This window comes from Lepidochelys kempii, chromosome 7, assembly GCF_965140265.1.
Source record: "Lepidochelys kempii isolate rLepKem1 chromosome 7, rLepKem1.hap2, whole genome shotgun sequence".
In the NCBI taxonomy this organism is placed as follows: Eukaryota; Metazoa; Chordata; order Testudines; family Cheloniidae; genus Lepidochelys; species Lepidochelys kempii.
The window spans coordinates 24,606,900-24,632,329 of NC_133262.1; the positions used below are offsets into that span (position 1 = coordinate 24,606,900).

A 25,430-nucleotide genomic window follows, 5' to 3' on the forward strand; every position below is an offset into this window, starting at 1 on the left:
ACTTGCACCCAGAGTCTCCTCAGTCCAGGAAACACAGTGACACACACACTCCCTTAGTCTGCCTTGGAGACAAAATACGACAGACCCACATTAGCCAGAAAATCAACGTTGGATGTAGCCAGAAAGCCTCTAACCACATATCCCACAGTTCTCCTGGGTTCAGAAGGGAAGTGACACATTGAGGGACAGGAAGTTAAGGGAAAGGGAAAGGAATGTGTCAGGAAGGATGTGTTATTGGATGAAGACACAATGAGGAAAGCTAACTACAACCTGTCTGTTCACCATGAGATGTGGTAGGGGAGTCATTTCCCACACTGAGAACCAAAGGACCTTCTCTCATATGAGGAGGATCCCGGGAGACCCTCAGTCACCAGACCTTCCTTCTCACATTGCCAACTCCCATTGTACCCATGTCTTCCACTGGGAGCTGCCAGCAATCCTCTATTTCTCCCATCATTTGTAGAAGTTTCCGACTCTTCCCCTAGGTCATCAGGTGAGATGCTTCTGAGGTTTGGGATTCATGCATTAATGCACCTACCAGACAGGGAACCAACAGCACAAACACTTTGGTGACCAATAAGAGCAGTCTCTGGGGCGACTCCCCAAGAGGGAATGAGGAGGGACATGATAAGAGTCTTTAAGTACGTAAAAGGTTGTTATAAAGAGTAAGGTCATACATTTTTCTCCTTAACCACTGAGACAGGACAGGAAGCAATGGGCTTAAATTGCAGGAAAGGATATTTAGGTCAGACATTAGCAAAAACGTCTTAAGTGTAAGGGTAGTTAAGCACTGGAACAAATTACCTTGGGAGGTTGTGGATTCTCCATCACTGAAGGTTTTTAAGAACAGGTTAGACAAACACCTGTCAGGGATGGTACTTAGTCCTGCCTCAGTGCAAGGAACTGGATTAGATGACTTACTGAGTTCCCTTCCAGTTGTACAATACTATGATTGTCTGACAGCTCGGATCCTCAGGCTTGTAACTGTAATATGTCCACGTGCCCTCAGATTCCTGTCATGGGCTTGTCTCACTGCAGCATACTGGGTTGTTTGCTAGTTTTCTCATATGCCCTGGGGTTGTTAACTGCGTCTCACAGTCCTGCATCCCTTGACTTCAGACTCTTGGAATTGCCCAACCCCAGCCTCTTTCCCAACAGATTTAGGATTGCATGAACAATGTGTCTCTTGCTATCCAGGCACACGAAGCCTGTCACCAGACTATCCCTGGTTAACTTGCTGAGCCTGCACCTTAAAAAAAATAAAAATCATGAATACAGTACAACAAACTCTCCTGCCCCACGAGGCCCATTGACACGAGCGCCCTTCAGAGCAGGAACCACTCCTGCTGCCTTCAACAGGAAGATTCTACAGCATTCTACCACAGAAGGGGGCCTGGATCTCTGTCCCCAGAGGGGCCACTAATTCCTAGAGCTCTAATTCTGTACAGCTCCACGCAGCTGTTTGAAGTCACTCAACCTGCTAAGGTCCTCAGCTAATTCTTCTGGGTGTATCAGATACCTCAAAAGTAGCCATGACCCTGCTATCTCCCTAGGTCACGCCACGGCCCTGCCAGGGAAGGCTTGGGAGGTACAAAGTGTTCATGTGTGGAAGTGGGACAAGCGCAGCTGGCAGGACAATGGAATTTCCATTCCAGGGGAAGTTCCAACATTTCAAAAAGTTGAAATTTTGAGCTTTTCTGTGGAAGGGAAATTTCAAAAACTTTCAGTTGGGAAACATTGAAACATTTCACTGTGGAATTGTTGAAACGTTTCATTTTGATGTATTTCATTTTGACTTTTATATTATTACTTAATATTTGATATTAACTAGATAAATGTAATAAAATATTTTACAAAAAAACGCCTAAATGAAATGAATGGAAATGAGAAAGTCAGAACGAAACGCTTCAATGCTTTCCTGTTGAATATTTAATTGAAATATACGGGTTGCTCCAAAACTGTTCCATCAAAACATTTCAACCTATTCTAGTGATAAGCCCTAGGATATCATCTGGGCAAGTCCATATGGGCAGCCATTCCACCAGGGTGAGTGATTGTGGCTGGCAAGTCCAGGCAGCCTCAGAGCATGCATAGTGAGCCTGGGCAGCTGTGATGCCAGCCAGATGAATCTATGTCCACGTCTGACTCATGCCAACTGAACGACTCCGTTCCAAACCAAACGGGAACATTCTCTCTTTGTTTGAACCACTGCAGTTTTATGCCATTGTATCCAGTAGCTCCAGAAGGTGAGGGAACCAGTGGCAAAGGGCACGTGGGTACCACACTCCCTGGCAGGGAACTCCTCCTGTAGGGGATTTGCAAAGCAGCACATGAATTCACTAGTACTTTGTGCCCTTTCATTTCCAGTCACTCTCATTCACTTTACTAAACTGCTGCCCTCTGGCCCTGCCTTGTTTCAGTGAGGACTCATGGGCCCAGCAGAGAGACTGGGAGCAGATCCTGACAGCACCCATGAAGTGCTCTTCCTTCAGCAGCAAAACAGATTCCTTTCTTCATCCCCTTCCCTCAGGCTTGGAATAAACACTTCCCCCTCTGGTTCAGTTGGGGGAGGGCTTTGCAAATAAGCAATTTGTATATAAGGAAGTTCTGGCCAGCCAGGCAATGAGGTGCACGTCACCATCCCCTTCCATATTACCAGGGTTCTGAAATCTACTTAAAAGGCAGGGCATTGAATGGTTTTGTGTTGGGAAAATCTGAAGTCTGGAAAGTGCCCTCTGGCTTCTCCTGACTCATAGGTAGAGCCGCACACACACAGTTTCACACAAAACACACCCATTCCTTCTGCACAAGCTTTCCCACAGCTTTCCAACAGAGAAAACACACCAGCCATCCAAATGTGCAAGGTCAGTCACCTGAATAATCCAAGCCATCACGCAGCACCATAGCCTAGCCTACGTATACCAACCGCTTTCATGTACAGTGCTGACAGGTACATTCAGTGCAGTTAGGTAGGCATGTAAAGGTGTTTCCTGGGACATTGCCTGAGTGCCAGGGCTGGCTAGACTGACCCACAACAGAATAGTTCATGAAAGGGCCTTTGGGACGGATAACAGTTAGGGGGGTCCAAGGAATGCCCTATTACCACAGTAACATTGTTTATACTGACCAGAATCAGATGGGTTGGCATGTGGTTAGCAAGGTCTGATCCAGTGCTCAGAGCTGTCAGGGCAAATACCTTAACTGAGTCAACTGCAGTGGAAGGTGGTGGGTGGCTCCTTTAGCCGGAGATTAGGATTACCTGAAAAAAAAACTTGTCTAAGGCTGCCTTGTAGGTTGAAAACTGAAGCTTGATCAATGGGTCCAATAGCTAATTACCCTCACTGTTAAAAGTTACACCTTATTTCCAGTCTGAATTTGTCCAGTTTCAGTTTCCAACCCTTGCATCTTGTTATGCCTTTTTCTGATAGATTAAAGAACTATCTACTGTCAGAAATCTCTCCCCCATGTGGGTACTTTTAGACCATGATCAAGTCACCTCTTAACCATCTCTCGGATTAACTAACTAGATTGAACTTCTTTTAAGTCTCTCGCGATCAGGCACATTTTCCAGACCTCACATCATTCTTGTATCTCTGTTCTGAATCCTTTCCAGTTGGTCAACATTCTTTTTGAAGTGTGGACACCAGAACTGGACACACTAATGCAGTAATGGTCCAACTATTGCCATATACAGAAGTAATACCTCCTCCTGACTCCTTCTGGATATTCTCTTGCTTATGTAATGGGGAGCTCGTGTTCAGCTGGTTATCTAGCATGACCCCATAAGTCCTTTTCAGTGTCACTGCATTCTGGGATACAGTCCCCCCATCTGGTAATTGGTTACCTATATCCGTTGCTCCCAGGTGTACAACTGTGCATTTGTCAATACTAAAATGCATGTTGTTCAAATGAACCCACCTTACCAAGCAAACCAGGTCAGTCTGTACAAATAACCTTGTCCCCATCATTATTTACCACTCCACCAAAGTTTGTATCATCTCCACGCTTTACTAGTAATGATTATATGTTTTCTTCCAGATATGGATAAAGCTATTGAATAGCACTGGGCCAAAAACAGATTGCTGCAAGACCATGGTAGAGATGCCCCCTTTAGAAGACTAGTTTCCCACTTACAATTACTTTTTGCAATCTGTCAGTAAACCAGTTTTTAACAGCGGCTACATTGATTCTGTATAGTGTTAAACTTCACATTTTCAAAATTTCATTTCTCTCCCTTCTCTTTTCCCTTTTTGCCACCAAGTGCAAGTTTTTCTATTTACTGGTTTCATTTTTTGTTTTGCAGTTTTAATTTTTTAAAACTTCCCTGTCTATTGAATGGTTACCAAGGGGCAGAGTCCTAGAGCTTCCTTTCCGCCACTTGAACTTTCCAAAACCTCTTCAACTTTGGAAAAGTCACAGCATGGCAAAAAAAAAAAAAAAAGGGAAATTAAGAGGTTGACTCAACTCTTAATCATCATTTATTCTATTGCAGTCAGTGGCAGAAGAACAAACCAAACCAAGAATTGAAAATTTCTAAGAATTTCAACAATTTCAGTGCCTTCCTGGAGTGGTCTCCTCTGGGAAAGAGAGCTTCTCTATAGCTGACATCTGATGTGGAACCTGGCAGGGTTTGGCTGAGGTTTATTCCGAGCATTCTGGCTCATTCCCCTGATACTTCCCCCATAGTGGGAATGCATGTAAGAACATGCATTCCCCACTCCTCACCCTGACTCAAGAAAGAGATAGAGCAGCCAAAGGGGTCTTTTGGTTCTGCTGACAAAGCAGCTGCAGCTCCCACAGGCAGGTGAAAAGAATCATAGAATCATAGAATATCAGGGTTGGAAGGGACCTCAGGAGGTCATCTAGTCCAACCCTCTGCTCAAAGCAGGACCGATCCCCAATTAAATCATCCCAGCCAGGGCTTTGTCAAGCCTGACCTTAAGAACTTATAAGGAAGGAGATTCCACCACCTCCCTAGACAACGCATTCCAGTGTTTCACCATCCTCTTAGTGAAAAAGTTTTTCCTAATATCCAAACTAAACGTCCCCCACTGCAACTTGAGACCATTACTCCTTGTCCTGTCCTCTTCCACCACTGAGAATAGTCTAGAACCATCCTCTCTGGAACCACCTCTCAGGTAGTTGAAAGCAGCTATCAAATCCCCCCTCATTCTTCCCTTCTGCAGACTAAACAATCCCAGTTCCCTCAGGCTCTCCTCATAAGTCATGTGTTCCAGACCCCTAATCATTTTTGTTGCCCTTCGCTGGACTCTCTCCAATTTATCCACATCCTTCTTGTAGAGTGGGGCCCAAAACTGGACACAGTACTCCAGATGAGGCCTCACCAATGTCGAATAGAGGGGGACGATCACGTCCCTCGATCTGCTCGCTATGCCCCTACTTATACATCCCAAAATGCCATTGGCCTTCTTGGCAACAAGGGCACACTGCTGGCTCATATCCAGCTTCTCGTCCACTGTCACCCCTAGGTCCTTTTCCGCAGAACTGCTGCCTAGCCATTCGGTCCCTAGTCTGTAGCTGTGCATTGGGTTCTTCTGTCCTAAGTGCAGGACCCTGCACTTATCCTTATTGAACCTCATCAGATTTCTTTTGGCCCAATCCTCCAATTTGTCTAGGTCCCTCTGTATCCTATCCCTGCCCTCCAGCGTATCTACCACTCCTCCCAGTTTAGTATCATCCGCAAATTTGCTGAGAGTGCATTCCACACCATCCTCCAGATCATTTATGAAGATATTGAACAAAACCGGCCCCAGGACCGACCCCTGGGGCACTCCACTTGACACCGGCTGCCAACTAGACATGGAGCCATTGATCACTACCCGTTGAGCCCGACAATCTAGCCAACTTTCTACACACCTTATAGTGCATTCATCCAGCCCGTACTTCTTTAACTTGCTGACAAGAATACTGTGGGAGACCATGTCAAAAGCTTTGCTAAAGTCAAGAAACAATACATCCACTGCTTTCCCTTCATCCACAGAACCAGTAATCTCATTATAGAAGGCAATTAGATTAGTCAGGCATGACCTTCCCTTGGTGAATCCATGCTGACTGTTCCTGATCACTTTCCTCTCATGTAAGTGCTTCAGGATTGATTCTTTGAGGACCTGCTCCATGATTTTTCCGGGGACTGAAGTGAGGCTGACTGGCCTGTAGTTCCCAGGATCCTCCTTCTTCCCTTTTTTAAAGATTGGCACTACATTAGCCTTTTTCCAGTCATCCGGGACTTCCCCCGTTCGCCACGAGTTTTCAAAGATAATGGCCAATGGCTCTGCAATCACAGCCTCCAGTTCCTTTAGCACTCTCGGATGCAACTCGTCCGGCCCCATGGACTTGTGCACGTCCAGCTTTTCTAAATAGTCCCTAACCATCTCTTTCTCCACAGAGGGCTGGCCATCTATTCCCCATGTTGTGATGCCCAGCACAGCAGTCTGGGAGCTGACCTTGTTAGTGAAGACAGAGGCAAAAAAAGCATTGAGTACATTAGCTTTTTCCACATCCTCTGTCACTAGGTTGCCTCCCTCATTCATTAAGGGGTCCACACTTTCCTTGGCTTTCTTCTTGTTGCCAGCATACCTGAAGAAACCCTTCTTGTTACTCTTAACATCTCTCGCTAGCTGCAGCTCCAGGTGCGATTTGGCCCTCCTGATTTCATTCATACATGCCCGAGCAATATTTTAATACTCTTCCCTGGTCATATGTCCAACCTTCCACTTCTTGTAAGCTTCTTTTTTGTATTTAAGATCAGCAAGGATTTCACTGTTAAGCCAAGCTGGTCACCTGCTGTATTTACGATTCTTTCTACACATCAGGATGTTTTGTCCCTGTAACCTCAATAAGGATTCTTTAAAATACAGCCAGCTCTCCTGGACTCCTTTCCCCCTCATGTTATTCTCCCAGAGGATCTTGCCCATCAGTTCCCTGAGGGAGTCAAAGTCTGCTTTTCTGAAGTCCAGGGTCCGTATTCTGCTGCTTTCCTTTCTTCCTTGTGTCAGGATCCTGAACTCGACCATCTCATGGTCACTGCCTCCCAGGTTCCCATCCACTTTTGCTTCCCCTACTAATTCTTCCCTGTTTGTGAGCAGCAGGTCAAGAAGAGCTCTGCCCTTAGTTGGTTCCTCCAGCACTTGCACCAGGAAATTGTCCCCTACATTTTCCAAAAACTTCCTGGATTGTCTGTGCACCGCTGTATTGCTCTCCCAGCAGATATCAGGGTGATTGAAGTTTCCCATGAGAACCAGGGCCTGCAATCTAGTAACTTCTGCGAGTTGCCGGAAGAAAGCCTCGTCCACCTCATCCCCCTGGTCCGGTGGCCTATAGTAGACTCCCACCACGACATCACCCTTGTTGCTCACACTTCTAAACTTAATCCAGAGACTCTCAGGTTTTTCTGCAGTTTCATACTTGAGCTCTGAGCAGTCATACTGCTCTCTTACATACAGTGCAACTCCCCCACCTTTTCTGCCCTGCCTGTCCTTCCTGAACAGCTTATATCCATCCATGACAGTACTCCAGTCATGTGAGTTATCCCACCAAGTCTCTGTTATTCCAATCACATCATAATTCCTTGACTGCCAGGACTTCCAGTTCTCCCTGCTTTTTTCCCAGGCTTCGTGCATTTGTGTACAGGCACTTGAGATAACCCACTGATCGTCCCTCTTTCTCAGTATGAGGCAGGAGCCCTCCCCTCTCATGTGCTCCTGCTTGTGCTTCCTCCCGGTATCCCACTTCCCCACTTACCTCAGGGCTTTGGTCTCCTTCCCCTGGTGAACCTAGTTTAAAGCCCTCCTCCCTAGGTTAGCCAGCCTGCTTGCGAAGATGCTCTTTCCTCTCATGCTGCAGCTGATAAATAACTTAGACATTAAAAACACCACTGCAGGAGGTGACAATAGTTCCCAGGCCAATTCTCAGAGTGCACCAAGGATAAGCACTCCTGTCAGAAGACAGCATTTAAAATACTGAATAAAGGTCTACAGGGGCAGTTTGTACCATGCTCTGGTAAGTGTAGTACATCAGGAAACTGACCAGTATGGGTTAATTGGAATAGCCCAGCTAGCTTCCAAGAGGGGTCACTAACCAGTGGAGATGGGTTCAGTTTAGCTACCTGATTATGACATGGACCACTGGCCAGCAGGATCAGGTTTGGATTCACTGCCCTGCACTTTGGGCTTGCTCTGCTCTACACTTTCTGCTTCAGGATAATCTCTTTATGTGTTACCCAGAATACTCTGCATTAGATGTAATACACAAGCCTGTTGTCTCCAGGCCCCATCACCAGGCAGATTCAGATGCCACAACCAGTTTGGGATCCTACAGAACCAAACCCAAGGTCAGCTACTTAGTAGATTTCAGCAGACCAAAACGGTCATTGTGACAGCAACCCAGTTATTTGCAGAAGTCTAAAGGGAATAACTGGGCTTGCAGCCATCAAGCTCTGTTTACAACTGACTAAGGGGGGAAATTGTGAAGCAAGACCAGACCAGCCTGCTAGCCCTTACAGGGAACAGAGCCCGTGGTCAAGAAGAATGCTGGGTTAGGCTGAGCCAGCATTGCAATATGTCTTTCATCTGTACCAGCTGGTATGTGGCTAGTTCCCAGAGTTCCAAATGCTGGGGTGGGGAGGGGAAATAGACTACATACAGCCTAACAGGAATAGGTGGTATCTCAGTGTTGCCACCGAGGCCTGAAACACAAATATCAGATGTTATTTACAAATGCGTCCCATGGTTTATAATAAAGGACAGGCATTTTCATCACAAGGGGCGAGAAGGCAAAATGTGGCTCTGGAAAAATGGGGCATCTCTGAACTATGAAACCCTATTCTGTGTGCACACATATGAATGTAACCCTTCTGCTCATCAGAGTTGGCAGCAACAAGGGCCGGGTTCAATAGGGGATCAATGGATCAATAGGGGATCCATTCCAATAACACAATGCAAACCGGCTCGAGCCCCCACCCAGTGACCTGGGACAAATATATACCACCCCCGCTGGGCGCCTCCAAGAGGCAATACTTCCCCTCTCGCAAGCAAATAGTCTGAGTGTAGCAAAAAGCCTTTTAATAACAGAGAGAAACAATGTGGCATTATGTTGGGGAAACACCACCAACAGGATTCATAACACAACCCATGAGCAAAAAAACCCACCCCAAGCAAATTGGGGCGTGCCCCTTTCCCTTTGGTTCTTGAGTCCAGCAACCCCAAATCACCCAAAGTCCCAAAAGTCCAATGACCCAAAAGACTCTGTCCCTGGTCAGGGCAGCCCCAGAGTTCGAAAGTTGATCTGCAGAGCTTTACCTCCCAACCTGGGTGGAGATGGGACGGGGGTAAGAGGCACCTTACATGATCTGAAGCTGACCGCCCCACAGCTCCATAGGCCTTCGCTTCGCCAGCCGCCCCACAAACTCCTTCATTCAGCTCCGCGGCCCACAAGCAGCTCCCACCATCCCACAAACTGCTCCACCAGCTAGTCCACAAACCGCTCCGCGTCCCACCAGCAGCTCCCGCCATCCTATGAACTGCTCCACCAGCCTGTCCACAAGGCACTCCAGCCGTCCCACAAACTGCTCCACAATATATCTTCAGGCTCCCCCACTACTTAACACAACGCTCAGTGATTTCAACTCTTAGTCAGTTCAGCTCTTTGGTGAATTCAGCTTGCAGTAGGGGAGCCTCAGTGCTGGTGCACCATTAGCCCAAAGTGAGCTCAGCAGCCTGTAACTAGACTCCTAATAGAATCAAAATTAACTCTGATATTCTACAGTGGAGAGAGAAGGAAGTGCAATTAGCATATAAGGCCCTCCCCACGGGGCCCATACCACCAAGTATTAATACTTGTCCCCAGCCTCTCTTAATTCACAGAGTTTTAAAACCCATGACCCTTGCCTAGCGAGTGCTACTTAGTTGATGGTGAGTCCCTCCATCATAACAAAAGGCCAAGTACAGTTCCAAGCACAGTTCCCATAATCAGGGTAATAACAATTTATTCTTCCTGCCCCAATAACAGAGACACTGGGGATCCCACAGCAGCCAAAGTGACCATTTGGGCAGCTATGGCCTCATTCTAGGCAGGGTGGGTGTGCCTATGCAAATGAGATCAGCCCCTGAAGTTCTTTGCCACACCTTACCACCAGATGTCAGGGTGGAGCTCATCCTAACACCGCTTACATGAATAACTCAGAGAGAGAGAGAGAGAGAGAGGAGAAAGTAATTCAGAAGGTCAGTGTTAGTTATAAGCTAAGTGAGTATCATGTTGAAAGCTCATTCTGCAGGGAAATCTGTTACACATGACGCGCTCCCTCTCTGTCCGTATTCTGGTTATGCAAACTCTCTGACAGGACTAGGTCCAGTGCCAGATCTCTTCCGGGATGTCTTGGCTGGAGCAATGGAGCCTCGAGTCAATGACCCTTACACGTGCAGGGAGACAGACAAGAACATAACAGGGCTAAGCCTAAAATTTTGCAATGGAAATAATTCAGAGACAAAGATTGTTACCCATCCTGTAACAGATCAATCTTCTTGCTCAGGGGCTCGGCACAACTCCATCCTTCTTGAGCGAAGGTTCTATTGCCCCTATGTCTCCTAACTAGCTATTGTTTCACTAGCATATGTGCTTAAACATTTACAAAGGATAAAGTAGGCAGCCTGGGAAGGACAAATTATATATCACACACACACACACAAAATCCTAAACACTGCAGGTCTCCAAAAAATATGGGCAGGACTCCAGACACCCAGAGGGTGAGTCCAGTACCCAGCTCCTTCTCCCCTGCTACCTCCACTGAGAACAAGAACAAACAATACAAACTGGTGCGGGCATTGGGGGAGAGGAGAGATTTGCAGATGGGCAGTTTACTGCAAGGAAGGAAGTGAAATCCACCTCGAGGGCAGCTGAAAGGAGAGAAAGCAACCCTCCCTCATTCCCCACCTGCACCCCCAGTGAAAACAGATGGCTGTGCTTTGTATTCTCTGAATCTTTCTGGTGTGGGTGCCGCAGATTATTCCATGTGCAATTACAGGGCTCAACTCACTGAGCAGCCAGCATGGCAGGGGGAGATAGGCCTCCCCACAAAAGACTCCAGCCAAGCAAGAGCAGATTGACACAGGCAGGAGAGGACTGGATTCCTGAAGCAAAAGAAGCCAACTATCTCAATCAGTCTCACTCTGCTGCTTCCGCTCCCATGCTTCAACTTCACTAGCAGAGATGCTGGTTGCAGAGTTGACTAAAGCAGAGAGGGTGCTATCTGGATAGATGCCTTGATGGAAGATCCTTATCCTGCTCCCCTTCAAGTCAATGGGAGTTTTTCTAGTGAGCCCAATGAGATCTTGGGTCAGCTCTATGTCTCTCTGAGAGGACCCTCTCTGCAGAGATCCTGTGGAAAAAAAAGGGATATGTGATCATGTCATTAAAGACCATATCACAATGCACACAGGGGGCTGGATTAAGATTAAACAGGCAACCTTAATTCTGGCATTTCCTAATTTTTGAGTGCTTGACTTTACAACCTTAAAAATGTTCTTCTAACAAGTTTATTCTCTCCCCTCCTACTCCCCCTCCCTTCTAGGCTTTTAAAAGAGCCAACTAGAAAAAATTCCAACATGTAGCATCATATTAACACCAACATAGTTAATCAGCAGGGCTGGAACCTTGAGAACCACTGCACAGGTCTCTGCTACTTGAGCTGTCAGAATGGCTGATAGCAATAGTAGGTTGTCATCCTCTGTGTGGACCAGTTTTGGGATGAGACACACTTTGCCAGTGGTTTTGCAGCTATTTGCTGGCAGCATAGGAATGATGAGACTCAGGAATCATGGGTTCCATTCCAGGCTCTGGAAGGGAGTGTTCTCTAGTGGGAACAGACCCTTTTGCCCCATCCCCTCTCTTCCTCACTGCTGGTTTCTGGTCAGATCTATCTCCTCTCCAATCCCAAACCTCCTTCTCTCTGATTCCCAGTCCCAGTCTCCTTGCTCAGCCAGTCCCATTCTTCCTCCCACCCCAATTCCCAATCCTATTTTCCCTCTTCCCACCCCATTCACTTCCTGCTAGAGCTTCCCAAAGAAAAAGGTTGCCAGAATTTTTTTAGTATGGACAAAACCATATTTTTTTCCTAACTTTATTTTCAGACCAATATTCCTTGATATTCAATTCATGACCTGGCTATGGAGCTGTCAAGCTGAAAAATAGGGGATGGTTAGTTATATGAACCATGTTAAACTTCTAAAATAAAATAAAATCTACTTCCTAGCCTATTCGAGGTTATGGAAAACTATTTCCTCTTGGCACAGGAGAGAAATAACAGATCCTCCACACTCTCATCCTGCAGTTCCTGATTTTCTGGAATTCCTGAAAGCAGTTTGGGGCCTAGTTTTGTTGAGATGCATACTGTGGTACTTGGAATACTTTGTGTGGGCTATGACCTGGATGTACCTAGAGCACTAAAACCTATAGAAAAGATGACAGATAATTAAGCCTCTCGCTTTCTCTTTTAACCTGGGGCTTAATGTTCCATAAAGCGTACACTTGGTTTTCAGAGTTTTCATAGCATCTTAAGCCTCTGAAGAAATCTTAATTCATTTACTATACTTCAAGGTTCTATTTCAAATGGCCATATACTATAATAGAAGAGCAGGGTGCTTGAGGCACGAAACTGCAAGGTACAATACATAGTTTTCCTCTTGGACCAGACTGTCCTCAGGATTTTGCCTGAATCCAGCGCTCTTGAAACAGATGTCCTTATCCTCTCTTGCCCGAGTCCATGAAATTCCAAGGACGGCAGACTACATCTCATGGATGTCAGAAAGAAACCTGTATGTGACTGATTGGGAATATGTCTGTTTTGGACTGTGAACTCCATTGTGTTTTGAGAAGCCCGTTTCAGGGGCTCTACTTTGTACTGTGAATTTCATTTTGGAGTATGACCTTCACACTGCATTGCAACCTCCATTGTAGATTACAGCCTCCATTTGGTGGTAAGGGCCTTGCCTCCTAGCTGAGCGACTACCTCTGAAAAGCTGGCACAGAACCATCAGGGTCATTTAGAAATCAGCGGCCCTACTGGTAGAACATCCATTGTTCCAGTAAGGAGGAGTCATTCAATGTTGATGACTCTACACAAGCCAACAGGGTTGTGAGGGGGAAGGGATGCAGAGATGGAACCCAGAACTCTCTCAGGGTATGTCTACACTACGGAATAAGGTCGAATTTATAGAAGTTGGTTTTTTAGAAATCGGTTTTATATATTCGAGTGTGTGTGTCCCCACAGAAAATGCTCTAAGTGCATTAAGTGCATTAACTCGGCGGAGTGCTTCCACAGTACCGAGGCTAGAGTCGACTTCCAGAGCATTGCACTGTGAATAGCTATCCCACAGTTCCCGCAGTCTCCGCTGCCCATTGGAATTCTGGGTTGAGATCCCAATGCCTGATGGGGCTAAAACATTGTCGCGGGTGGTTCTGGGTACATATCGTCAGGCTCCCGTTCCCTCCCTCCCTCCGTGAAAGCAAGGGCAGACAATCGTTTCGTGCCTTTTTTCCTGAGTTACCTGTGCAGACGCCATACCACGGCAAGCATGGAGCCCGCTTAGGTAACCGTCACCCGATGTCTCCTGGGTGCTGGCAGACACGGTACGGCTTTGCTACACAGTAGCAGCAACCCCTTGCCTTGTGGCAGCAGACAGTACAGTATGACTGGTAGCCATCATCGTCATGTCCGAGGTGCTCCTGGCCACGTCGGCTGGGAGCGCCTGGACAGACATGGGTGCAGGGACTTAATTTAGAGTGACTTGACCAGGTCATTCTCTTTAGTCCTGCAGTCAGTCCTATTGAACTGTCTTATGGTGAGCAGGCAGGCGATACGGATTGCTAGCAGTCGTACTGTACCATCTTCTGCCGGGCAGGCAAGAGATGAGGATTGCTAGCAGTCGTACTGTACCATCTTCTGCCGAGCAGCCATGAGATGTGGATGGCATGCAGTCCTTCTGCACCGTCTGCTGCCAGCCAAAGATGTAAAAGATAGATGGAGTGGATCAAAACAAGAAATAGACCAGATTTGTTCTGTATTCATTTGCTTCCGCCCCTTACCCATCTAGGGGACTCATTCTTCTAGGTCACAATGCAGTCACTCACAGAGAAGGTGCAGCGAGGTAAATCTAGCCATGTATCAATCAGAGGGCAGGCTAACCTTCTTGTTCCAATAAGAACGATAACTTAGGTGCACCATTTCTTATTGGAACCCTCCGTGAAGTCCTGCCTGAAATACTCCTTGATGTAAAGACATCCCCTTTGTTTATTTTAGCTCCCTGAAGCGAACCCTGTAAGCCGTGTCCTCAGTCGCCCCTCCCTGCGTCACAGCAACGGCAAACAATCGGGCATCTGAGAGTGCTGTCCAGAGCAGTCACAATGGAGCACTCTGATGGGGCTAAAACATTGTCGCGGATGGTTCTGGGTACGTATTGTCAGGCCTCTGTTCCCTCCCTCCCGCCATGAAAGCAAGGGCAGACAATCGTTTCGCTCCTTTTTTCCTGAGTTACCTGTGCAGACGCCATACCACGGCAATCATGGAGCCCGCTCAGGTAACCGTCACCCTATGTCTCCTGGGTGCTGGCAGACGTGGTACGGCTTTGCTACACAGTCGCAGCAACCCATTGCCTTCTGGCAGCAGATGGTGCAGTATGACTGGTAGCCGTCCTCGTCGTGTCCGAGGTGCTCCTGGCCACGTCGGCTGGGAGCTCCTGGCCAGACATGGGCGCAGGGACTAAATTTGGAGTGACTTGACCAGGTCATTCTCTTTAGTCCTGCAGTCAGTCCTATTGAACCATCTTATGGTGAGCAGGCAGGCGATACGGATTGCTAGCAGTCGTATTGTACCATCTTCTGCCAGGCAGGCAAGAGATGAGGATGGCTAGCAGTCGTACTGTACCATCTTCTGCCGAGCAGCCATGAGATTTGGATGCAATGCAGTCCTTCTGCACGGTCTGCTGCCAGCCAAAGATGTAAAAGATAGATGGAGTGGATCAAAACAAGAAATAGACCAGATGTGTTTTGTACTCATTTGCCTCGTCCCCCATCTAGGGGACTCATTCTTCTAGGTCACACTGCAGTCACTCACAGAGAAGGTGCAGCGAGGTAAATCTAGCCATGTATCAATTAGAGGCCAGACTAACCTCCTTGTTCCAATAAGAACAATAACTTAGGTGCACCATTTCTTATTGGAACCCTCCATGAAGTCCTGCCTGAAATACTCCTTGATGTAAAGACACCCCCTTTGTTGATTTTCGCTCCCTGAAGCCAACCCTGTAAGCCGTGTCGTCAGTCGCCCCTCCCTCCGTCAGAGCAATGGCAGACAGTCGTTCTGCGCCTTTTTTCTGTGTGGACGCCATACCAAGGCAAGCATGGAGGCCGCTCAGCTCACTTTGGCAATTAGGAGCACATTAAACACCACACGCATTATCCAGCAGTATATGCAGCACCGGAACCTGGCAAAGCGATACCGGGCGAGGAGGCGACGTCAGCGCGGTCACGTGAGTGATCAGGACATGGACACAGATTTCTCTGAAAGCATGGGTCCTGCCAATGCATACATCATGGTGCTAATGGGGCAGGTTCATGCTGTGGAACACCGATTCTGGGCTCGGGAAACAAGCACAGACTGGTGGGACCGCATAGTGTTGCGGGTCTGGGACGATTCCCAGTGGCTGCGAAACTTTCGCATGCGTAAGGGCACTTTCATGGAACTTTGTGACTTGCTTTCCCCTACCCTGAGGCGCATGAATACCAAGATGAGAGCAGCCCTCACAGTTGAGAAGCGAGTGGCGATAGCCCTGTGGAAGCTTGCAACGCCAGACAGCTACCGGTCAGTTGGGAATCAATTTGGAGTGGGCAAATCTACTGTGGGGGCTGCTGTGATGCAAGTAGCCCACGCAATCAAAGATCTGCTGATATCAAGGGTAGTGACCCTGGGAAATGTGCAGGTCATAGTGGATGGCTTTGCTGCAATGGGATTCCCTAACTGTGGTGGGGCCATAGACGGAACCCATATCCCTATCTTGGCACCGGAGCACCAAGCCGCCGATAAACCGCAAGGCGTACTTTTCGATAGTGCTGCAAGCTCTGGTGGATCATAAGGGACGTTTCACCAACATCAATGTGGGATGGCCGGGAAAGGTACATGACGCTCGCATCTTCAGGAACTCTGGTCTGTTTCAAAAGCTGCAGGAAGGGACTTTATTCCCAGACCAGAAAATAACTGTTGGGGATGTTGAAATGCCTATATGTATCCTTGGGGACCCAGCCTACCCCTTAATGCCATGGCTCATGAAGCCGTACACAGGCAGCCTGGACAGTAGTCAAGAGCTGTTCAACTACAGGCTGAGCAAGTGCAGAATGGTGGTAGAATGTGCATTTGGACATTTAAAGGCGCGCTGGCGCAGTTTACTGACTCGCTTAGACCTCAGCGAAACCAATATTCCCACTGTTATTACTGCTTGCTGTGTGCTCCACAATATCTGTGAGAGTAAGGGAGAGACGTTTATGGCGGGGTGAGAGGTTGAGGCAAATCGCCTGGCTGCAGACACCAGGGCGGTTAGAAGAGCACAGGAGGGCGCGGTACGCATCAGAGAAGCTTTGAAAACCAGTTTCATGACTGGCCAGGCTACGGTGTGAAAGTTCTGTTTGTTTCTCCTTGATGAAACCCCCCGCCCCTTGGTTCACTCTACTTCCCTGTAAGCTAACCACCCTTCCCTCCTCCCTTCCATCACCGCTTGCAGAGGCAATAAAGTCATTGTTGCTTCACATTCATGCATTCTTTATTCATTCATCACACAAATAGGGGGATGACTACCAAGGTAGCCCAGGAGGGGTGGTGGAGGAGGGAAGGAAAATGCCACACAGCACTTTAAGCACAGCACTTTAAAAGTTTACAACTTTAAAATTTATTGAATGACAGCCTTCTTTTTTGGGGGCAATCCTCTGTGGTGGAGTGGCTGGTTGGTCGGAGGCCCCCCCACCGCATTCTTGGGCGTCTGGGTGTGGAGGCTATGGAACTTGGGGAGGAGGGCGGTTACAGAGGGGCTGCAGTGGCAGTCTGTGCTCCAGCTGCCTTTGCTGCAGCTCAACCATACACTGGAGCATACTGGTTTGGTCCTCCAGCAGCCTCAGCATTGAATCCTGCCTCCTCTCATCACGCTGCCACCACATTTGAGCTTCAGACCTCTCTTCAGCCCACCACTTACTCTCTTCAGCCCGCCACCTCTCCTCCCGGTCATTTTGTGCTTTCCTGCACTCTGACATTATTTGCCTCCACGCATTTCTCTGTGCTCTGTCAGTGTGGGAGGACAGCATGAGCTCGGAGAACATGTCATCGCGAGTGCGTTTTTTTTTCTTTCTAAGCTTCACTAGCCTCTGGGAAGGAGAAGATCCTGTGATCATTGAAACACATGCAGCTGGTGGAGAAAAAAAAAGGGACAGCGGTATTTAAAAAGACACATTTTATAAAACAGTGGCTACACTCTTTCAGGGTAAACCTTGCTGTTAACATTACATACATAGCACATGTGCTTTCGTTACAAGGTCGCATTTTGCCTCCCCCCACCACGTTGCTACCCCCTCAACCTTCCCCCCTCCCTGTGGCTAACAGCGGGGAACATTTCTGTTTAGCCACAGGCAAACAGCCCAGCAGGAATGGGCTCCTCTGAGTGTCCCCTGAAGAAAAGCACTCTATTTCAAGCAGGTGACCATGAATTATATCTCACTCTCCTGAGGATAACACAGAGAGATAAAGAACGGATGTTGTTTGAATGCCAGCAAACATACACTGCAATGCTTTGTTCTACAATGATTCCTGAGTACGTGTTACTGGCCTGGAGTGGTAAAGTGTCCTACCATGAAGGACGCAATAAGGCTGCCCTCCCCAGAAACCTTTTGCAAAGGCTTTGGGAGTACATCTAGGAGAACCGCGAATGCCAGGGCAAAGTAATCCTTTCACATGCTTGCTTTTAAACCATGTATAGTATTTTAAAAGGTACACTCACCAGAGGTCCCTTCTCCGCCTGCTGGGTCCAGGAGGCAGCCTTGGGTAGGTTCGGGGGGTACTGGCTCCAGGTCCAGGGTGAGAAACAGTTCCTGGCTGTCGGGAAAACCGGTTTCTCCGCTTGCTTGCTGTGAGCTATCTACAACCTCATCATCATCATCATCTTCTTCTTCATCCCCAAAACCTGCTTCCGTATTGCCTCCATCTCCATTGAATGAGTCAAACAACACGGCTGGGGTAGTGGTGGCTGAACCCCCTAAAATGGCATGCAGCTCATCATAGAAGTGGCACGTTTGGGGCTCTGACCCGGAGCGGCTGTTCGCCTCTCTGGTTTTCTGGTAGGCTTGCCTCAGCTCCTTCAGTTTCACGCGCCACTGCTTCGGGTCCCTGTTATGGCCTCTGTCCTTCATGCCCTGGGAGATTTTGACAAAGGTTTTGGCATTTCGAAAACTGGAACGGAGTTCTGATAGCACGGATTCCTCTCCCCAAACAGCGATCAGATCCCGTACCTCCCGTTCGGTCCATGCTGGAGCTCTTTTGCGATTCTGGGACTCCATCATGGTCACCTCTGCTGATGAGCTCTGCATGGTCACCTGCAGCTTGCCATGCTGGCCAAACAGGAAATGAGATTCAAAAGTTCGCGGTTCTTTTCCTGTCTACCTGGCCAGTGCATCTGAGTTGAGAGTGCTGTCCAGAGCGGTCAGAATGGAGCACTCTGGGATAGCTCCCGGAGGCCAATACCGTCGAATTGTGTCCACAGTACCCCAAATTTGAGCCGGCAAGGCCGATTTAAGCATTAATCCACTTGTCAGGGGTGGAGTAAGGAAATTGATTTTAAGAGCCCTTTAAGTCGAAATAAAGGGCTTCATCGTGTGGACGGGTGCAGGTTTACATCGATTTAATGCTGCTAAATTCAACCTAAAATCCTAGTGTAGACCAGGGCTCAGCAGAAGCCCAGGGGGAACAGCGGGTGGGAGGAGACAACTCTGGAGTGTGCTTAGTTGAGACTAACAAGTGCCTGGGTGGCGTGTCTAGCACAAATGCTCAGGGTCCAACTGGTTGCCAGATTTGGAGTTGGGAAAGAATTTTCCCCACAGGTCAGATTGTCAGGCACCTTCCCCACAGCATGGGGCATAGTTCGCTTGCTGGGAGCATCCGGGCATATCTTGCCTAATCAAGACCCTGTCACTGCAGGGGCCTCAGGCATTGGTCTCTCATGACCTCTGCCTGTGGTGCACAGTTTAGCCTCCTGAGGACTAAAATGCTATAGTGTGACTAAAGTCTTTGGGTTTAATACAGGATTATCTGGGTGAAATTTAATGGACTGGTGATAGCCAAGAGGTCAGATTAGGTGATCTAAGGCAGTGGTTCCCAAACTTGTTCTGCTGCTTGTGCGGGGAAAGCCCCTGGCGGGCCGCGCCCGTTTGTTTACCTGCCGCATCCGCAGGTTCGGCCGATCGCGACTCCCAGTGGCCGCGGTTCACTGTTCCAGGCCAATGGGAGCTGCTGGAAGCGGTGGCCAGTACGTCCCGCGGCCCGCACCGCTTCCAGCAGCTTCCATTGGCCTGGAGCAGCGAACCACGGCCAGTGGGAGCCACGATTGGCTGAACCGGCAGACACAGCAGGTAAACAAACCGGCACGGCCCTCCAGGGGCTTTCCCTGCACAAGTGGCGGAACAAGTCTGGGAACTACTGATCTAAGGGTCTCTTCTGGCTTAAACTCTATGAAACAATAAAATGGCTGAATCGTTTTGGCTGAAATCTTACAAAATAAAATTCCACCTAAAGTAGACACCCAGCATGGAAATTTCAGCCCAAATGTTTATAGTTTGGCAAAGTTATAAACAACTGAAAAGGGGTCTTATAATGGGAAGTGTCAGGCAACCTTAATACTACCAGCTCTGCCTCTAGCAATTGCATTAGTAACTTTATTAGTCTGTAGGCACCTTGTGGGAGAGATCATGAGTGAAATCCTGGTCCTGGTTAAAGTCTAGTCTACCACTGATTTCAACATGGTCAGGATTTCATTCCATGGGTTTTCTTCTCTGTTGTGAAGCCATTATGCAAATTATATGACTACACTGTTACCATTAAAGAACGAAGCATTAGAAAAACTGGAAATAACTAGGGCAAGTTTCATAGAGCCATCATTAGCTTGAAGAGTTTACATATTCCATTAATGACAATATTTACATGAAAACTCACTCTACCCACCATCTATATCTGACCCACAAGAGTCAGTACTTACCAATGGCTTCAATCTTTATAAAATCACTTATGTGTGTATCTTGGGCTATGTAAAGATACTCATTCATTGAGATAAATGCTGTAGGAGGCGGTTGTGGAAAGAAACTGCGGAAGCCTCATGATTTGGGATATTTAAAAATAGAAAAATCCCCAGAGATTAGCATATAGGGCACTCTTGCACTGCCTTTCTGCCTCAGTGCCCATGTAGAGGAATGGACCAAGTGCGATGTAATACTGAGAGTTGTGGAGGGAGAGGGGGCAGGGGTGGGCTGGGAGGAGAGATATAAATGTGATAGGGTGCTACAAAAATTTTTTACTGGCATGCTTCTGAGATGATCTCATTGCTCATGAATGGCAGAATCACCCGGGAGTTATGCAAAGCACCCTAAACAAGGACCACTAAAAAATTCATAACGCTGTACTCTGCATGCTGCATTCGAGCCCTCTCCCACCACCCATTCCCTGCCCCCCAAGTCGCTCCACCTCTAAGGGCAGCTGCCTCCGTTGTCAAGCACAGGCTTGCGAGTGCTGATATGTCAGGCTCTGATACACTTAATACTGAAGTCGAATAGTACTGTACATTAACTCCCCCAGTAGACTAACCAGAGGCAACGGGATGACTTGTGCAGTGGTGCAACCCAACACCAATGTGAGTATCGGAATCTTGCTGCACCAGTTCAAAGATGAAACATTTTCTAAAACCAGGATTTCTGTTAATCATAATGTTACACCTGAAGGCGGACTCTCTTGAGATCTATTTGGCTGCTGGGCACTGCAGTCTGGTAGATTAGACACAGGAGTAGGAGTCAGGATGCTCAGGGGATGTCTACACTGTATTTGGGAGGGAGCCTCCCAGCCTGGGCCCACTCCTGTGTGTTAGGGGGCCTTTTACAAGTGCACTAAAAATAGCTGCACAGATGGTGCTTTGATGTCGCAGCTGGGGCTGGAGCTGGGGCTCTCAAGCCCACCTCCCCTCCAGGCTTGAGAACCCCAGCTCCTACCTGAGCTGCAGCATCAAAGCACAGTCCTGCAACGCAGCTAGTTTTAGCAGTAGGCCTTATAGATTATTGTTCCCCACAGGCCCCAGTTACTGCCATCTCTAGAGCACTAAGGGCAGGTGTCAAGGCTGATTCTCCACTCTGACACTTCATGTGGAGAAGGTGGGGGCCCGCAAGGATTCTAAAAATTAACACTGGCCACTCCAGGCTGGTATTAAACTCCCAAGGTCACAGCTTCTCTCTGACCTTGGATGAGTAGATGCTGCCACCACCCAAGTGCAACCCCCTCCCGTTTTGAGAGCCCAGGAAGGAACACTTGGGAATTCCTTCCTGTGGGGTACCCTCAAGCCCTGTCATACACACCTCCCCCCCCCCGCCCCCCCGAATCCCCCAGGGGAAGAGCTCAGGGAAAAAAACCAAAGGAAATCAGCTGTTGCCACCAGCTAATTAAATAACATATGCTCAAACATCTTAGGGACACAAAAATACAATCCTGTTCTTAAAGGTAAATTTTATTAAACCCAAAAAGAAAGGAAATACATTTGGAACTTAGGCTTTTTGGTAGATCTTAAAAGAAATCGTAACAAAAATTAAGCATCAAGATAGCTCTCTTGAGGTTCAGCTTAAAGGTTATAAGCAAAAGAAAAGCATCTGGGGTTAGCATAGAGGAGTCCACAAGCCAATAAGAAATAACCCTAATCGCACCTTCCTAGACATTCCCTGATTTACTTACATATCTGGGGTTTTAGATAAAATAGGTTCGAGGTATGAATTGATGCTTTTTCATACCTAGTTTTAAAGCTGCTTACAGCATTGCTCCAGCCCTGTCCTGCTCTGTCCCCTCTCTCTGGAGAGCAACAACAAAACAGACAAAGGGAAAGTTTTCCCCCCCAATTTTAAAAAGTTCTAGCCCTCCCATTGGCTCTTTTGGTCAGGTGCCCAGTCCCTTTCTTTTACCTATGGGCTTTTTTAACCCTTTACAGGTAAAGCAAGTAGAGAATAGCTACTAACAGGGATTTTGTAGCTAACTGGCTAGCTGGGTGACCATAAAAAAGAGCTCTCCCCCACCCCCCACCCCTTCATTTATCACAGCAGGAGTCAAACCTACAAGAGTAAGAGGCAGCTCAGTGGCTCTGCAAGGCAGGAAAGCCCAAGGCCTTGTGGGGAATGGGAAGGATGGCGAGAGCTACCAAGGCCAATGGGATGAGGATCCTGTTTCAGAGACCACTGGGTTCCTGAGCCAGAAAACAAGTCAATTTCTAAGGAAAACATTGAGGCATATGTCGAAAGTCTGGTTCCTCGGAGCAGCAGGTTACAAAACCAACACAGTAGACATAGCAGGGCAGCCTGCTCCTGTCCCAGAGACACTGCTCAGGCTGGGACCAGTGCTGCTCCCATGCAGTTGGGGTGCCCAGTGCAGCACCCCCTGAAGTGAGGAGGGATGTGAACATGCACAGCGCATCATGCTGCCTTAGGAGAGGTCCCTGCCCTGGGTTTGCTCAGTGGGTGGGACCCAAGCCTGCATGTTTTCCATATTTATCAAGCCAACATTTCTCCTTTTTGAAAATCCAGATTTTCCAAAGGTTTCCCTGGCCTCCCGGGACTTTGGGAAGCCAAAGCTTGCCTGCAATGCTAGTACAAGGCCCTCGACAGGTGCTTTTCATCTGTGGCTCTCCAGGGACTTTAGAAAGGTGTCATCCTTTTACAGATATGGCAACTGAGGCGCAGAGAGGGGAAGAGACATGCCCAACATCACACCGCAAAGAACAGAACCCATGTCACTCCCAGGCCCAAGCCATAATGGCACAATCCACTAGGCCACAGCTGCCCCGAAGGCCAGCACTACCTGTAACCTACTGTTATGCTTAATAAAAAGCAGACGTTGGAAACCCTGAGTCTTCCTCACCTCCTGGAGTCACTGTCAGCCCAGCTTCCCACAAGCAGGTCCAGCCATTCTCCCTTTCTAGCAAACTCTGCTTTCGCAGAAAGGACACGGCTTTCCCACATCACTGTTCCCAAAGAACAGGTGTGGTTTGTGCTGATTCAAGCCCTCGGATGCCAAGTTCTCTGGCACGCTGCATCATTAAATATTTACCTGAGCTCCATGGAGGGCACAGGCAGGGTGAGCTGCACCAGCCCTGCCTGACCTCTGGCCCGTGGCCCCTTCCCCCAACCACACCTCTAGCTAGTGCCAGCTGACAAGGATTTTTTTTTCTGGTTAAACTCTTCCCCTCCCCGCTTACCTGCCACGAGGCAGAGGGACCACTCTTCCGGCTGCTGTTGGGCAGGTGGCAGAAAGGGCATCCAAACCTGCTGTCCCTGGCTGAGAGAGAAAAGGGGGAGTGGTTACTCTCAGGACCTCAGGCAAGGAGAAGGGGGAGTCAGGAGAGAAGAGGGACAACCTGGGAGTGGGAGGGACAGAAGGAGTAAATTCCTGCTGAAGGCAGACAGGGAGGAAGGAAGGTCCTGCTCTGGAGAGGGCAGTCTGAATTCCCTTTCAAGTGCCAGTCAGACAGCAGGAAAAAGGGAAGAAGGGGAGAGGGGGCAGTCTCAGACTTTGCTGTTTCCCAGCACAGACAGATATGAACAGCACCAGTGTCACAATACAAGAACAGCCTGTCTCCAGTGGTCAGATGTGAAAGGTTTAATGCCTCCACTTGGGTAGTCTCCCAGCATGTGCAACAGGTGGTATCCCAAGCCAGGTCCCCACCCCATTGCCCCACACTGCCCCTGCACAGCCCGGCGGCAGTCCCAGCCCCACTGCCCCCACTGTCCAGCCTGGCCTCTGCACAGGCAGGCAGTATCCAAGATGGAGTTTCCCACCCTGGCAAGATCAAATACAGACAGGATCCCCTGGTTACTTCAGCTTGTTTGTATACTAGCTTGCAGCGCAGACCAGGGGAACTTGGAACCCCCAGGTTGTATATCAGAGGATATTTTAAACTGCTATCACTGCCTTGTCCTATTTTCCCTTTCCTAGGAATCCCTCTGTTTCTCTAGAACCACACATCACCACCTCCTGAGTAGCAGCTTGCTCTGGGATCTGTCTCCTGTCTAAGCTATTGATGCTGCAGCCAATCAGACTTCCTGTTCATAGAAGCAACGCACAACCCCATTGGTGCCAGCACATCAAGCTTTAAATAAAAACTATCTTGCCCCCACCCACACTCCAAGCCAGGCAGCTGCCATGGGGACCAAATTAAACAGCAACAGCCAGGAGTATCTCAGATATGCCTGACTTTGAAACATTCCCAGAATCCCAGGCGGGAGAGGTGAGGCTATTCACAAAATATATGAGGAGGAAACCATCATCATCATCATCAAAGGACCCCTTCCTGAGCTGATCTCTAAGGCCACTCTGCTCTCTGCATTGAAATCTCTGCTGAAGAACCACTTGTATTGTTTCAGAGTAACAGCCGTGTTAGTCTGTATTTGCAAAAAGAAAAGGAGTACTTGTGACACCTTAGAGACTAACCAATTTATCTGAGCATAAGCTTTCGTGAGTTGCAGCTCACTTCATCAGATGCATACTGTGGAAAATACAGAAGATGTTTGTTTTTATACACACAAATCATGAAAAAATGGGTGTTTATCACTACAAAAGGTTTTCTCTCCCCCCACCCCACTCTCCTGCTGGTAATAGCTTATGTAAAGTGATCACTCTCCTTACAATGTGTATGATAATCAAAGTGGGCCATTTCCAGCACAAATCCAGGTTTTCTCCCCCCCACACACACACACAAACCCACTCTCCTGTTGGTAATAGCTTATCTAAAGTGATCACTCTCCTTACAATGTGTATGATAATCAAGGTGGGCCATTTCCAGCACAAATCCAGGGTTTAACAAGAACGTCTGAGGGGGGGGGCGAGTTAGGAAAACAAGGGGAAATAGAAAAGGAGTACTTGTGGCACCTTAGAGACTAACCAATTTATTTGAGCATAAGCTTTCGTGAGCTACAGCTCACTTCATCCGATGAAGTGAGCTGTAGCTCACAAAAGCTTATGCTCAAATAAATTGGTTTAGTCTCTAAGGTGCCACAAGTACTCCTTTTCTTTTTGCGAATACAGACTAACACGGCTGTTACTCTGAAACCTGTTATTATGAAAGGGGAAATAGGTTACCTTGCATAATGACTTAGCC

At 48.0% G+C, this 25,430-nt stretch overlaps 1 protein-coding gene across 2 annotated transcripts; it reads right to left on the minus strand.

Moving 5' to 3' along the window:
* Positions 1-9,082: 9,082 nt before the first annotated feature.
* Positions 9,083-23,661, minus strand: LOC140914191 (uncharacterized). Of its 2 annotated transcripts, XM_073351435.1 has the most exons (3): positions 23,532-23,661; positions 18,045-18,651; positions 16,848-17,456 (listed from the first exon to the last, which is right to left on the minus strand). In XM_073351435.1, exons 2-3 carry the CDS (start codon positions 18,628-18,630, stop codon positions 17,050-17,052), a joined length of 993 nt encoding a protein of 330 aa, XP_073207536.1. In that variant the 5' UTR covers positions 18,631-18,651; positions 23,532-23,661; the 3' UTR covers positions 16,848-17,049. The 2 variants fall into 2 exon arrangements, 1 of the variants encoding a protein (XP_073207536.1); XR_012159795.1 differs by lacking the exons at positions 16,848-17,456; positions 18,045-18,651 and adding an exon at positions 9,083-11,392.
* Between the last annotated feature and the right edge of the window lie 1,769 nt (positions 23,662-25,430).

Excerpts from the sequence above, each read along its gene's own strand:
- LOC140914191 (XM_073351435.1), bottom strand. The coding sequence starts at position 18,630 with ATGCAGAGCTCATCAGCAGAGGTGACCATGATGGAGTCCCAGAATCGC. Across the intron at positions 17,457-18,044 it reads AGGCGGAGAAGGGACCTCTG|CTGCATGTGTTTCAATGATC; the intron begins GTGAGTGTACCT and ends TTTCTCCACCAG.